The sequence below is a fragment of the Gymnoscopelus microlampas genome (genome assembly GCF_963454915.1).
Source record: "Gymnoscopelus microlampas genome assembly, chromosome: 8".
NCBI classification, from domain to species: Eukaryota; Metazoa; Chordata; class Actinopteri; order Myctophiformes; family Myctophidae; genus Gymnoscopelus; species Gymnoscopelus microlampas.
In genome coordinates this window covers 54218750-54233642 of record NC_139945.1, presented here as the reverse complement: position 1 = coordinate 54233642, position 14893 = coordinate 54218750, and the positions used below count along the sequence as shown (strand labels likewise).

The 14893-nt window shown below is 48.2% G+C and overlaps 1 protein-coding gene across 1 annotated transcript; it reads left to right on the top strand.

Annotated features, from left to right (window-relative positions):
• Positions 1 to 3650: 3650 nt before the first annotated feature.
• On the top strand, positions 3651 to 5491 carry LOC311050650 (putative nuclease HARBI1; the record flags this gene model as incomplete). The annotated part of the gene is made up of 5 exons (XM_084064736.1): positions 3651 to 3759; positions 3985 to 4437; positions 4546 to 4736; positions 4851 to 5006; positions 5228 to 5491. 5 exons carry the CDS (start codon positions 3651 to 3653, stop codon positions 5489 to 5491), a joined length of 1173 nt encoding a protein of 390 aa, XP_083920862.1.
• Positions 5492 to 14893: the final 9402 nt, after the last annotated feature.

Genomic DNA, 14893 nt, shown 5'->3' with positions numbered 1-14893 from the left:
GCCACCACGCCACGACAAGGCAGAATCCATGTGGTGGGTTTTTTTTTTTTTTTTTTTTTTGGGAGGGGGGGGGGTCACACACACAAACACACACACAGGGGCGTAAAATGAAACTAAAACCGACCTGTCACAGGTGACATAAAATAGGGACAAAATAAACACACACACACACACACACACACACACACACACACACACACACACACACACACACACACACACACACACACAAACATACAGGTTTTTTTTTTTTTTAGGGGTGGGGTCTAAGTAAAGAAACAAAAACTGCCTCATTGGGCTTTTTTTTGGGAGGGGGGGTCACACACACAAACACACACACAGGGGCGTAAAATGAAACTAAAACCGAACTGCCACAGGTGACATAAAATAGGGACAAAATAAAAACACACACACACACAAACATACAGGGATTTTCTTTTTCTTTTTTTTTCTTTTTACCCTTTAATTTAGGGTTAGGGTATGGGTTAGAAAAATAGCAAAAAAAATAGACCTGCCTCAGGTGACTTTGAAAACAAAACAAAAATAATAGACTGGATTACTCTATTGGGGCAGTTCCCCTGGCTCTCATCAGTCTGGTCCTCTTCTCTGTGAACGACCTCTTGGTGCGGATGGCCAGCCCGCGTGCAATGCACCTGGCCACGTAGACTTTATAGGCCACTTCTGCACGGCCTACGACTTCGACCAGTAGCACCTCCTCCTCCGTCCAGCGGGTGCGTTCTCCAGCTGGCCTAAAAAAGGCGCGGTCCCGCCCCGAGCAGACCTCTTCATCCTCAGGCAGCAGCTGAGGGTCCACTGGTGGCTCTGGGTCGGGGAGGGGTAGATCGAGGTCCCTCGGTTGCTCTTCTTCATCCACCTCTTCCTCCTCAGTGGCTTTATCTTTATTGGCATCCGCTGGATCAGCCAACTTCCAGGGGATGCTCTCATCCAGTTTGAACAGGGACCTGTCCGCCTTGGCCACATGGCAATAGACCCGCTCCAAAGTGAACTGACTGAGGATTCTGTAGTTGTGGAGGTCTTTTGCCGAGGCAATTTGCCGGGACTCCATCAGCACCGCCAGTGGACGAAAGTCCACAAAGGCTGCGTTCATCCTCATTCCAGAGGCGCAAATGATGGTCAAGGTGTTGATTAGCCTTTCATTGGACTCCTTCCTAAAGAAGGCCTCTGGCAACCTGTTCAGGACTTCCCTGATCCAGGGCATCCCCCTTTCCCTGTAGAGGGACACCCTAGAATCAAACATTATGTTCCGTCTGACGAGGTTGTCCAAGACGGCAGTAGTGAGATCCGTGACAGGTGGGATATTCCGGTGGGGTCTCGCCCCGGCATCGTGCAGGACGATCATGTCTGGTTTGTCCCAGGTGGCGTCGTAACGCCTATTGCGCCCATACCACGTTACTCTAGGGAACCCTAGTAGCCCCGTTTCCCTCAGGCCCGCTAACAGGACGTCCGCCGGGTCGCGGTTGTGCGCCCTGATGATGCTGACAGCCCGGGCGAACACGTTGCCTAGAGCAATCCTAAAATATTTCTGGCGTTCCAGGACTTCCTTGGTAAGGAACTGGTACGTCCATGTGGTAATGGCCTGTCCGTGACACGGGTGGCCCTGATCACTTAGCTCAGCCACGGTGTAGCCAGTGTCCGCACTTCCAGCTCCCCCAAAAAGATCCTCCAAGAGGATTTGAACCAACTCCGCACCAAGGACATGGTCCTGGGCCTGGATGCTGTCCGAAAGGCGCCAGAGCCGGAGGACCATGGCCCTGATGCCAGAGTTTTGTGCTACAAAGTGAATCGGAGGTGGCGATTCTCCTGCAGATGCGGCGGTGACAGGAGACAGGGCTAAGAAGCCCTGTCCCCTCGTCCGGCTGTTTGTGGAAATGGATGAGCAGCCCAGGGAAACACTGTATTCCCTGTCAGTGTGGCACCTGGGCGTGCCATGAAATAGCTCTTCAAGAGCCATTTCAGCCTGGTAGGCCTCCCAAGAAGCCGCAAACCCCCCCTGCTCACCGTGAGTGGCCAGCAGTTGCTCCAGCCTGGAGCAGAGGTGCAGGCCCACCTCACGGGAGAGGGAGGAGAGAGCGTCTCCCCTGATGGGAATCAGGAGGGGCTGCCTGCTCAGTAGGTCCCTGAGGAGGTCGAGGTCCAAAAGTTCCTCGGGTGAGGTGGGGAAGACATCGCAGCCTTGATCAAACCTGATCACCACCTCCAAGCGAGCTGCCAGTCTGACGCCCATCTTACTGGACAGGTCTTGGAAGTGGTGGATGTAATTGTTTGCCTTCCTTTTGAGTGCCCTGGCCACCTCAATCTTGGTGAGACCACAGGACAATATCACCGAGGACACCGGGTGGATATAGAAAGGCTGTTGGTGGCGGTGTGGCCCATCGCAGTACATCTGCACAAAATTGACCCTGGCGTGGCTCTCGGGAAGCTGAAAAATAGACGTCAGGTCCATCGAAAGGGCGGAGACCCCCCCACCATGCCCCAAGGCAGTTTGAAAATTCGCTGCCTCGTGCAGCGAATAGGCGGTGAACACCTGAGAGTGGCTGCCACATACCCTGTGGATCCCATAGCGGGACCACAAGAGGTCCAATTCGTCCCTGCTGTCCCTCACGGCCACTGCTGCATGGATCGAAATGGAGCTCACGAGCTCAGACACTTGATTGTCATGTAGCAGGTCCGTGAGGACCAGGGGGGAGCTTGATTTGTCCCCCAGACGTGCCAAAAAGCACATCACTTTCAGCCCATCTGGGAGGGAGACTTCCCCGATGGCCTCATCAAGTAGCTCCAGGATGAAATACTGGTCCTGAGCCAATACCTCAAACTTGGAGGTGTCAAAGAGAGGGTTCTTTTGGACGCTGGCCAGTTTGGCCTGAAAGGCCCTAGCCATGTCTCTCTGGAAATCCATGCACCTTAGGCGTGCCATCGCGAGGGTCCTGAGCTGGCCAGACGCGTTGCGGGGGTGGGCCGGGACGACACTTATGTGTATACACCACCCACCGTCCACATAGGCCAGCAACGACCCATGGGCATGGGTCCACTCTGCCTCCACCGCCTGAGAAAAATCACAGAGGGGCAGGTGTTTTTTGACTATAGGCCAGGTGTATTTGTGGGGGCCCTGGACCCTCTCGGGCACAAAGAGCCAGTGGATGGCTGCCTTAATTGCCCTCAGGCCCAGGATCTCCACCACCACTCCGTCAGTGTCCACCTCGAACTCCAAGCGGTCCTCCTGTGTCTCGAGTGGAACGCAGACCGAGTGGATCTGGACAGCCTGTCTCTCTTCGGGCCTGTTCAAAAAGAGCCCGGGGCGGCCCACAAAGGGCGCTGATACATCGCGTAGGCTCTCTGCATTATCGCAGGCCACGTCATCAAACGGCTCGTCAGGCATGGCATCCTCTTCCATGTCATCTGCCCACTCGATGTCATTCAGGTCCATGTCCATTAGGTCCATGTCCATTGGGACCACGTCCACGGGGAGCTCAGCTGCCATGTTGGGTTGACAGGGACAGGGACAACGTGGACACAAAAAGCTCAGTCTGAGAGCCGCCCCAAGTCCTTTATATATAAAAGGACTTGGGGCGGCTCTCAGACTGAGCACTATGGCAGATTTAATACTGTTAGAGCATTTGGCCAACCAAGCCATGAGGAGAGGACGGCGCGTCTTCAGGGACCGCTCCAACATGTTTGAGGAGAGCGACGAGTGGCTCCGGTGCCGCTTTCGTCTGCCCAGGCACAGTCTGATGGAGCTCTGTGATACCCTGGAGCCATATTTGACCAGAGCAACAAACAGGTTAAAATGAAACATTTTTTAAATGTAATGTGTCGTTTTTTTATTTGATTGTTGTGGCCTATTTATGGCATGCAGCCATTTCAGATATGTTTCAAATGTAAAGTGCATTGCATATCAAATTGATGCCTATTATGAATTAGTATTATATTCTAACAGGAATCATGCCATCCCTGCACACGTGCAAGTGCTGTGCAGCCTGGGGTTCCTGGCCACCGGCTCCTTTCAGCTGCTGGTATCGGACAGATCCGGGATTTCTCAGGCGTCCATGAGCCGCACGCTCCCGAACGTGCTGGATGGCATCATTCGCCTGGCACCGCAATACATCATCTTCCCATACACAGCTGAACAACAGCAAACAATAAAGCAAGATTTCTTTAACATAGCTGGCTTCCCCAACACAATTGGTGCAATAGACTGCACTCATGTGCGCATCAAAGCGCCAAGTCCAGACCCATTCCCATACTTCAACCGCAAAGGTTATCATTCAATCAACATCCAGCTAATATGTGATGCCAATAATAACATCCTGAATGCAGTTACCCGTTCGGGGGGCGGGAGCCACGACTCCTTCATTTTCCAGAACAGCAGTGTGGGCATGCGTCTTCAACAGGGGGCTGCTGGAGACGCATGGCTCGTTGGTGAGTGTTTATCAAATTGCTTATTTTGTGCCTTTTCCTCTCACTTGGCTACATGCAAATTCTATTCACCGGATCGCATGGCTAACCATTATCTGATCTCTACCATAGGTGATAAAGGCTATGCCGTGGCTCCCTGGCTCATGACCCCCCTTTACACCCCCGTGACCCAACAGGAGCGGGCTTACAACAACAGCCATGTGGCCACGCGCTCCGTTGTGGAGCGCACCATCGGTCTGCTGAAAGGCCGCTGGCTGTGCCTCAACATAGCAGGAGGAAAGCTTCTTTACAAGCCCGAAAAGGTATGAAATACAAATGTATAGTATAACCTCCACATTACACCAAGACCTGAAAAACAGTGGGCATAAGCTATAATATATGTATGCAGTCAGTCTATTAATTATCTACTCCAACAGGTATGCAAGATAGCCATGGCCTGCTGTGTCCTCCACAACATTTCGACACTCCATGGTGTCCCCGTTCCAGAAATAATCCCCCCACCCATGGACATGCCACTGGACCCACCTATTGGTGCTGAGGACAACAGGGCAGCACTAGCACTGCGCCAACAAGTAATTGCTCGTTTTTGAAGTAAGGATGCATAGACACTGACACACAAGCAAAATAAACATTTAAATGTGTTTTATTCCCGCCTGAGCGCCCTTGCAATATCTTCCACTGCAGCAGCCACACGCTCCACCGCCGCCAGCAACAGCTCCTGATTCCGGAGCACCGCTGCTGACACCACCTCAACCCGGGCTGGAGCTGGGGGCGCGCGCAAGCTCTTGTCCAGGCTGAGGTGGTGCTAGCAGCGGCAGATGAGGAGGAGGAGGATGAGGGGGGGGCGGAGGCGCAGCAGAAGATTGTCGTGGTGGTGGTGGTGGTGGTGATGATGATGAGAAGAGTGATGTTCGGGCAGATGATGATGATTGTCGTCGGCCAGATGATGTGCTGGGCGTCTCACCATCATCGACAACCACCCGTGGAGCTGGGGTTCGAGGTGGAAGAAGAGGAGGAGGTGGTGGAGGGGCAGATTCATCTAATTCACCTGGAATAAAAAATGTTCACAATTATTTGATGATTTGATGATTCCTTATTTATCTTGGCCCCTTCAATTTATTTTCATTTAGTTATGCAACAAGCGAGGCTGCTTGGAGGGAGTACAGCCTATAGTTTTGTGCTCATTATCAAATAAGAAGCAGGCCAGTTATCAGGTTTAGAATGCGTTGATTAGGATTTATAGTTTACATACTATCGTCAGATGGCCCGCCATGGCGTCTGTGTCCATTCCCTCCATGGAGGGGACGCCGGAGAGAGGCACATCTCCTATTAGGAGAATAGTTTAATAGTCAAATCATGGGACAAATGTAAAGGTATGGATAAAAATAGAGTGGTCTACATACCAATGATGGCGCTTACTCGCTCATCGAGGGGCGACGGTGATGGCGCTGTGTCCGGCCCCCCTCCCGTGGCATTGCGGCAACTGCGCCGCTTGGCCATACGGCTCTTGACCGAGGCCTTGATGTCTGTCCATTTTTTTTTTACTTCTTTCGGCGTCCTTTGATTGATGTAATACTTTATTAACAGTTTGCAAATACAGTGCAAGGTCTTATAGTGAACTAAAACTAAAAAAATAACGAACACTCAAATTAGTTTTCCTTAAGTGAAAAATAAATAAACACCAAACAATAAACGAAAAACTGTATTGCGTGCTTACTAAAATGCACTTATTTTTCGGGGACCATTTATCAGCTTTTTGGGATATGAAATCCTAATCCATTTATTGTAATTGTAAAGGGGAGATACAAGTTAAAACTAAAATAATTTAATTCTCCAAACGAACAAACTAAACTACAATGAAACATCCAAAATTATAACCTTGGGACAGTGGTATGATTATGGTGCTAAAACATCAGAACACAAAAAGCCTGTTTCCATTGTGGGCTTGTGTATTATATTCACCTGAACACGGAACTGACCGCATTTACTTGGGTCGTTATTTGATCCCACGCTCCCTTTTTGTCTAAATTATAAATCCCCTGTGAAACAGAACTAAAAAGAATTCCCTTGCGGCGTTCAACCCCGTCAAGGAGCGCCTGAATCTCGTTTTCGCTGAAGTTCCTCTTCTTCGATTTTGGTGCCATGGCCAGATCAGAGAGAAACTGCTGAGTCACCGTTCACGCCTTTTATGGTGCAAAATGGGGCGTGGAACAATGTAAATGAACCTCTCGGGATCATCACGCCCAGCTGGCTGTCATTATAATATAGAACTGGTCATACGCACGTCTCTGTCACATACGACACCCCTTTTGAATCGCACGTCCGTTAGTGAGTACCAAAAATACGACCTCCTTTACGAACTTCATTTACACCATATTTACGACCCTCGTTATGAATCAGGGCCATCGTCTCCACCTGAGTGTGTATCTCCACTGATTCCGGCAGCCAAGGCACCACCAGCACCTTGGCTTGTGTCTCCTGGTAAAGTTAGAAACAGTGGTTAGAGATGTGCCGATACCATCTTGAGTGTACAAATGGGCCCATTTGTACACTCTCAGAACCACTGAACTAGGAATAAAAAAAAAACATCCATCAGTTTTATCCAGCAGCTTTATCGATACTGGCATCGGAACAACTCTACCAGGGGTGGACATTAATGAAGCACATTTACTTGAGTATTGTACTTTGCATGAACCAACCATCATGTTTTGCTGGTAGAGATTATGCAGGGTCTAGCGCATAACGGCTGCCAGACCCTGAGAACACACAATATTTTTTTCAATTTTTACCCATCCAACCCCTTGGGGGTCCTAACCCACAACAGGTTGGGAGCCACTGCATGTAGCTTATACAAATCATTATCCATCGACTATCACATGGCTAAAATAGCCGATCTACAAGCTGTGAGCTTATTTTTTTTTTTACATACGTTTTTTTCAGTGGCCATCCGGTGGCAACCTCTGACGCTCCCCACTGGCCGGCTACGGTATGGGTGTGAAGTCTCACATCGCCACCTGAGCAAGGATGCCCAGCGATTCCCGCCTTGACGGCATCCACGGCCAGAGTCGAGGCTTCTTCATGCTGGGAACGTTAGGAACAGTCGTTAGAGAACAGATGTACCGATACCATCTTGAGAGTGTACAAATGGGTCCATTTGTACACTCTCAATTATGGTGGTACTTGAAATTGAAACGTTTGAGAACCACTGAACTAGGTATCTGGTATCGAAACAACTCCATCAGTGGTGGACAGTAATGAAGCACATGTACTGTACTAGCCGATTTTCATTGGAAGACTGATGGCTGGTTCGTCTTTTCTTGTATGTGTTCGTCCGACATATTGCGCTGCCTTCACGGTTAGCTCATAGTTCTTTGGAAGGATATACTCCTCGATTGTCTTCAGTGGCGTGATTTCTCTTCCATAAAGAACAAGTCTTGGCATGAACCCACCGTCATGTTTGGCTTCCAGCGCCTATGCAGCACGTCCAGGGCTTGATCCATTCCAGACCCTGAGAACACACAATATCTTTTCAGACACACAGTACAGGGTTAGGGAGCCATTGTCTTAGAGGTGCAACAACACAGATGCATGGTGGGTAATTAACCAAAGAAATATCAAAAAGATATTTAGAACCAATAACCGATTTAATCTTGCTATGTAGGTTCATCGAATATCGAGAAGCAGGTTTTTAGTATCAAATAATCATTATCATCCATATTGTTTACTAATGCAACGTACAATTCTGGGGGCCCGGGACCACTTCGACACGCAGGTCAGGGACCGGGGCCAGAGGAGGAGGAATCATCACTCCACACATATTTGTTTTTTGAGTAGTCGAATGTAGTATATGGTAACCTAGACATACAAAACACTTCATTTAGTTGCTGAAACTCTTATCTATGTTTTAACTTTGTGTTTTTTTCCCGTAAATTAACGGCCTACTTGATCATACTACTGCATCACACAAAAGCATCTAAAAGTAGCTCTGCAAGCTCGTTTCCACCCGTTTCCATCATACCAGTGCTTCTCAAACATGTTCATGTCAAGGACCCCCAAATTCACCCACAGTCAGCTGTCTGATTGTGGGTCGTTCCAATGCTCTGGCCTGTCGCAATTACCACAGAATCACGGGATCGCAATCGAGCTAATCACCAACAAACTAATGTCAGCCCTACCTCCGGTTTGCTGGGGCTTGATCCTTTTTGAGGAAAGTGCAGGCATCTGTCACGAGGCGGGGGCGGGGCCGGGTCGCAATGAGCCTTGCAATTGCACCCTCGAACTCCATTATGGGTCCTGCACCAGCTCAGCTACACACAAAAAAACACACAAATGTGGAAATACTATGGCCTGCCCTCCAGAGTCGCCCCCTTGACGCCATAGCACAGTGGCGGCTCTCAAACCTTTTCATGTCAAGGACCCCCCCAAATCGATATGTATTTGGCTGAGGACCCTCTGAGAACCACTGCCATAGGAGAATGCTGAGCCCAAGTGTGTAGCGTATCGAAAATAGCCGATCTACAAGCTCACAATGAGTCGCGGAGGTGAAACCACATTGCGAGCTTATAAATCTGCTATTTATGGTCCGCGGCAGCATTGTACGACGGAGCATAAATAGGCATTGGTCGTGTTGTCGTGTTTCGCTCGCCGGAAATAACTGATTTTCAACTAAATAAGCATTAATCCTGTACCTGGCCTGTAGACCCGTTCGCAACTTGGTGTGAGGGGAGTTTCTCACTTGAACTGAGTCAATGGGTACCTAGACATGAAAAATCAAAGAGGTGCTCGTCCGCCATAGTGCAATGGCCAAATCAAATATGGCCGCCATCGGCTATGATGAAAATCCAACTTGTTTGTTTCTGAGTGTATATATAAATGCAATACCTCCATTTTGACTAATTGTGGGGTGGGGAATTCATTTCTGATATTGTTATGACCATTTTGGGTGATTTTGACCTTAATTTACCTAATTTGACCTAATTGGGTGTTGAAATTAGCAAATAAAAGTGATATAGACCAACAAAATGACATCCAAATAAAATCCTAACACAAGATCAGATAACAAATTCTCTCAAAGTGCACCATATGTGTGCATGCAGGTTAGTGTGATGGATTTTTACAGGAGGGCTTTTTAATTTTTCCATGGCAGAATATGATGCACGGAACTCCAGCAGCACGGTACCCACATCGGCGAGTGTGACACTTGCCTGCACACTTGTATACTGTGAGCAGACTTGGTGGTAAGGCCTTCAGACACTTTGATGGCAGGAGTGTGCCAAAGTGCTCCTCCCACCCATGTTCCATTGGTGCTAGGCTTGTCTCGGGTTCCTTGACTGTTGAAAGCAGGTGGCAAGCCCTATGCACCAGAAAGGCACCTCTTTTCGATGTGTCCTCTGATCACACTACTTGTGGGAGGGAGAGCATCAATTCCAGCACTGGCACTAGTATAATTTTCTACCCTGAGGTCATCAAATGTCTTGGCTGTTGTACGTGACCTGGCCCCTGGCCAGACACGTACCAAGTACTTCTCTGCCAATGCTGCGTCTTGTTCGGTCAAGGTGTCTGCCTCTCCAAAATGTGTCAGATATTGCACTGGGTCAGAAGCCATAGCTGCATGTTTGGTCTCCATCTTGCTCATGCGGTCATCTCCAGTCAGGATATGTGCCTTGATCACTGTCTTGGCTAGTGGTGCTCCAAGACGAGAGACTGCTTGATGCAGTGGAAGCATGCGCTGCTTCTCACCAGTGCCATACTGCTGCCAGATCTCCTTCATCCCCAGTGCAGGGAAGTATAGGGTGTAGTATAAAAGTAATGGGAAGTATGGGGTGTAGTATAAAAGTAATGCAAAGGTGTCTGTGTCATTGGAGACTATGACAACTCTCTTGCACTGTTTCACACGAACAGCCCACTCCACATGCACCACCAGCCTGGTGTCAGCCTCTTCAATCCAGTTCAAGAGGTCAGGGATCTCTTCGCCACAAGACACCTTTGCTGGGAGCACCTCATAATCAGAGACAACAGAGCTGACAATGATGGTAGCATTGCCACAGGCTTGACTGGCTTGATTGCACACCATATCCCGAATGACAGCTGGAGATTACGCTTGTTCTCCTCAGATGCCCAGAACTTGTCAAGTTGCTGAGGGATAGGTGTGTCTCTGTTCATGCCAATGATGTCGATGCCTGTTGAGTCTGTGCGCCGCATGCACTCCCCTTCCTTTAGAGACCTCTCAATGTAGGAATCAAGCACAAGATGCATGAACTCTGGCTCTTGGCAGAGGGATGATGTTGAGCTGATGATGGCGTTGATGACAGCACCTAAAGTAGGCAATCGTGCTAGTGGCATCTGCCACATCTTCGACATGAAGTCTACGACAACGTGAGTGGCAAGAGTAGACTTTGGACTCCATTGGGTGAGGTCAAGTCCAGGCTCAATCTCACTGACACGTTTTGACTTGTTGACATGAGCTGGAAGGTCACCATCAAACAGGGCAGATGCTGGGAGAACATCATGAGTAAGTACCTGCCGGATGTTCATGCCCCACTCCTTAGCAATGTCCATACTCCTATCGTCTCAGCCATGTCTTTGGGTGAGACTAACTTCTGCTCCTTCATAGTGGTTGTTGGTGTCTTCTGTGGTTGCTCGTTGAACTGAGGTAGCTTCCTCTTTGATATGGTTGTGCTCATTTTCTTGGTCTTCTCGACTAACCTCTCCTGCCTGCATGAACAGTAGACACGCTCCCCATGTGTGAGACAATTGGGAAAGCGTGGAGCGACCCTTCTGTCAACAGCCTGCTTTGTGAGCAGATTGTGCAGTGGCACGGGCACATTGACCGTCATTGAGTATGGGTTCTGCCGCTCTAGCACAAAGTCCAGCAGCTGAGTGGTGCTCAGTGCATGCTGGAGATGGCATTCTGTCTGTTTCATGGTGTGGTTGTTGGTGAGAAGGTTGAGGACATTGGTGATCCCAATCTCGTGAAACAACAGCTCGGACTCTGCCACAGCATTTGCATTGTGTGTGGCTCCTACTACATAGGGACCTCCAGGACCCTTCGACACACGCTGAATGGTCTGCTCCACCTCCATGTCCCCACCTACAGCACAGAACCAGCCATGGCGATCCTGAACAACCGACTGGCCTATATAGAGAAGCACCGGTAGAGCTCAGGATGTGTGAACTCTAGCACCTTGATTTGTTCAAGATACCATGAGCCATGACGCAGGTAGTTTATGCAGTTGTTTAGGTCACTCCCACTGGAGTGACCTAAACACATCCTCCACAATCAGCATCAGCCCGGATATAATGGCTGCCGTTTAACATTGACTCTATCACACCAGGTCCAAACACGGCACACTCAACCAGTGCGTCATCCAGGCAGGAACCTCAAAGCCATTTTCCCTGGCATCTGAGCAGAACACGAGTCCAATGGAAAGGGCCCATGCAGAGGAAGAGATCCTTGAACTGTTCTGTCTCGTGCAGGTAAATATCTACAGCCGAGGTGAACACACCTTCATCGCACCATATCGCAATTGATGCCCGATTTAGTTGTCTACGAACACTCTGGAAGTTGATGAGGCAATGCCTGACGGTAGCAGGCTCAGTGATGGGTCTTGGTATGACAGGGAGGAAGCCAACACGCATTATCGGCACCACAGTAGATGAGACAGGTGTGTGCACAGCGGCCCATATAAGAGGGTCTCCTGCTGGTGCACCACAGCAAATCAAACTGATCAAGAATTCTCTCTTTACAGATACACTTCGGGCAGTTGGCATGTTGAGTAATGTTGCTTGCTTGTTTTCAGGATGCAGCAACATGTCTGGTGGCAGGGCAGGTCTGATGGTCTGGTAGCTCGAACAGGAACCAATTCGGTTGAAGGCTGTGAGAAGGCTCTTGCTGCGATCTCTTGCATAAAGGGAATGGCCAAGCATCATATGCAATGGTGTTCGCTTCACTCCACTGTGAATGTTATACACAAGTATTTGGAAGAGACAGTGCAGCTGTGTACTCTTGTGATCTCTCACCCAGTTCTCCCCATGGTCAAAACAAGATCAGAAATGAATTATACATGTCAGAATTAGTTGAATTAGACTTATTGCACCTGTTTTTAGTCCTAACAGTGGCCAAGTTATGGCAAGGTCTTCGGAATAGCAAAAATGACCTTGACCATGACCTTCCGAGGTCAAAATCACACAAAATTGTCATAACAATATCAGAAATGAATTCCCCACCCCACAATTAGTCAAAATGGAGGTATTGCATTTATATATACACTCAGAAACAAAAAAGTTGGATTTTCATCATAGCCGATGGCGGCCATATTTGATTTGGCCATTGCGCCATTCGTGGCACTATGGCGGACGAGCACCTCTTTGATTTTTCATGTCTAGGTACCCATTGACTCAGTTCAAGTGAGAAACTCCCCTCACACCAAGTTGCGAACGGGTCTACAGGCCAGGTACAGGATTACATGTGACTCGTCGTTTTTTCGTTTTATTTAGTTTAACTAAACTTCTTTTGGCAAAAGTGTGATTCTTTGTGAGAATCTGACATTTACGGTGAGAGACACTATCGTACGATTATGTATAACTTCAGATCGACTGTGTGTGTGTGTGGTTGATCAATACAGAATTGTATTTGTCTCCAACTTATACAAGTACAAGCAGCAAAATGTTGGTAAGACTTGGGACTAACACAATGATACAATAAAAAGTAAGAATAGTACAATACAATACTGACAAGAGCACGTACTAAATGTTGTTTGTGATACTCCGGATCTTGGAATAGTGGCGAAGTTGCGCCTTCCGCCTGGGATCATTATTCCTTATCCCGACGCGCGAGGGTGTCGGCCCCAAATATTACGCCGTTCTGCCGAGGCAAAGGGGTCAGGACTAAGACAGTGATTAGAGTTTTCCCCAGATGATAAGGTTAATGTGCAACATTGTTTTCTCACTCAATAGTCAATTCAAAAGGGGATCTCTGATAATGACAGCAAAGAGAAGGACCCGCACATTGTCACAGACTTGCAAAAAAATTACTTTCATCAGGTGGGCAATTAATCAAAGAAATATCGAAAACTATATTTAGAACCAATAACCGATTTAATCTTGCTACAGTATGTAGGTTAATCGAATATCGAGAAGCAGGTTTTTAGTATCCAATCAATATCATCCATTTTGTTTAATGCAATGTACAATTCTGACTGGGTCCATTTTCTTCTGAATCCAGTTTTTATTCAGTTTGTAAATGCAAATTATATTTTCCATTGTGTGTGTGTGTGTGTGTGTGTGTGTGTGGACTGACCAATGCTGGTGTACATTGTTGTGGACGCCATGTATCCTCCACCTGGTGGTAGTCCCGGGGCGACGACATGCAGGTCAGGGACGGGGCGGGGGACCGGGGACCGGGGTCATCACTCCACCAACCACATACCTGTTTTTTGTGTAGTCGAAGTTTGATTTGTAGTTGAATGGTATCCTAGACACACAAAACATTTCATTTAGTTGCTGAAACTCTTATCTATTTTTTAACTTTGTGTTTTTTCCCGTAAATGAACGGCCTACTTGATTATACTACTACTTTTTGTTTGCCTTTTAGGATTCATAGTCAAAAATTAGTCATTGGATTATGACGATTACGCAAAATAGTTACGATTATCTCAAATAATTGAGATTAGATTGAGATTATGTAATAATTGTGACAGGCCTACCAATGCTCTGATGCTCAGGCCTGTCACCACATTTACACAATTACCACATAATCCCCGGATCGCAATAGAGCTAAATTACCAACATACCTTCTTGTGATTTGCAGCTGTTGGCAGGCAAATTCCACATAATCTGTTCCCCTTTGGTTGTGGAGATATCTGTCCATGTCGTCTGAGACCAAATCCACTATTTGTTTCCCTTCCTGCAAACTCCCACTAATTGCAACGCCGCACGCACACACCACACACCACACACCACACACACCCACACACACACACACACACGTATTTGTCTCGTTTGCAATGTTGGTGGGACTTGGGACTAACACAATGATACAATAAAAAGTAAGAATAGTACAATACAAGTAAGACGCGCGAACGCTGGAAGCGAACGCAGCTTGACTGCCACACTGTAGTAGTGCACTCTGGCGCACTCTGGCGGCTGCACACAGGTAGTGCAGCTGCTATATTTCAGCCATGGAGTTTCAAGTCACATGGGGGCGCGAGCCAATGAGAGCGTGAGTCACATGGGGGCGCGGCTGCACACATACTGCACACACACAGACAGAGCCACAAGCCGAGCCGAGTTTCATAGTAGGCTCCACTTTGCCGCGCCTCCTTCCGCGTTCGCAATAATACTGGATGTAAAAGAAAAAAAGATAGCTACAGTAGGGTCTTGTCTTAAGATGGGTACAATAGCTTATCTTATTTGCAGCAGTGTCAAACATGTACAGCAGGAAACATTTTCATTAGGCTAC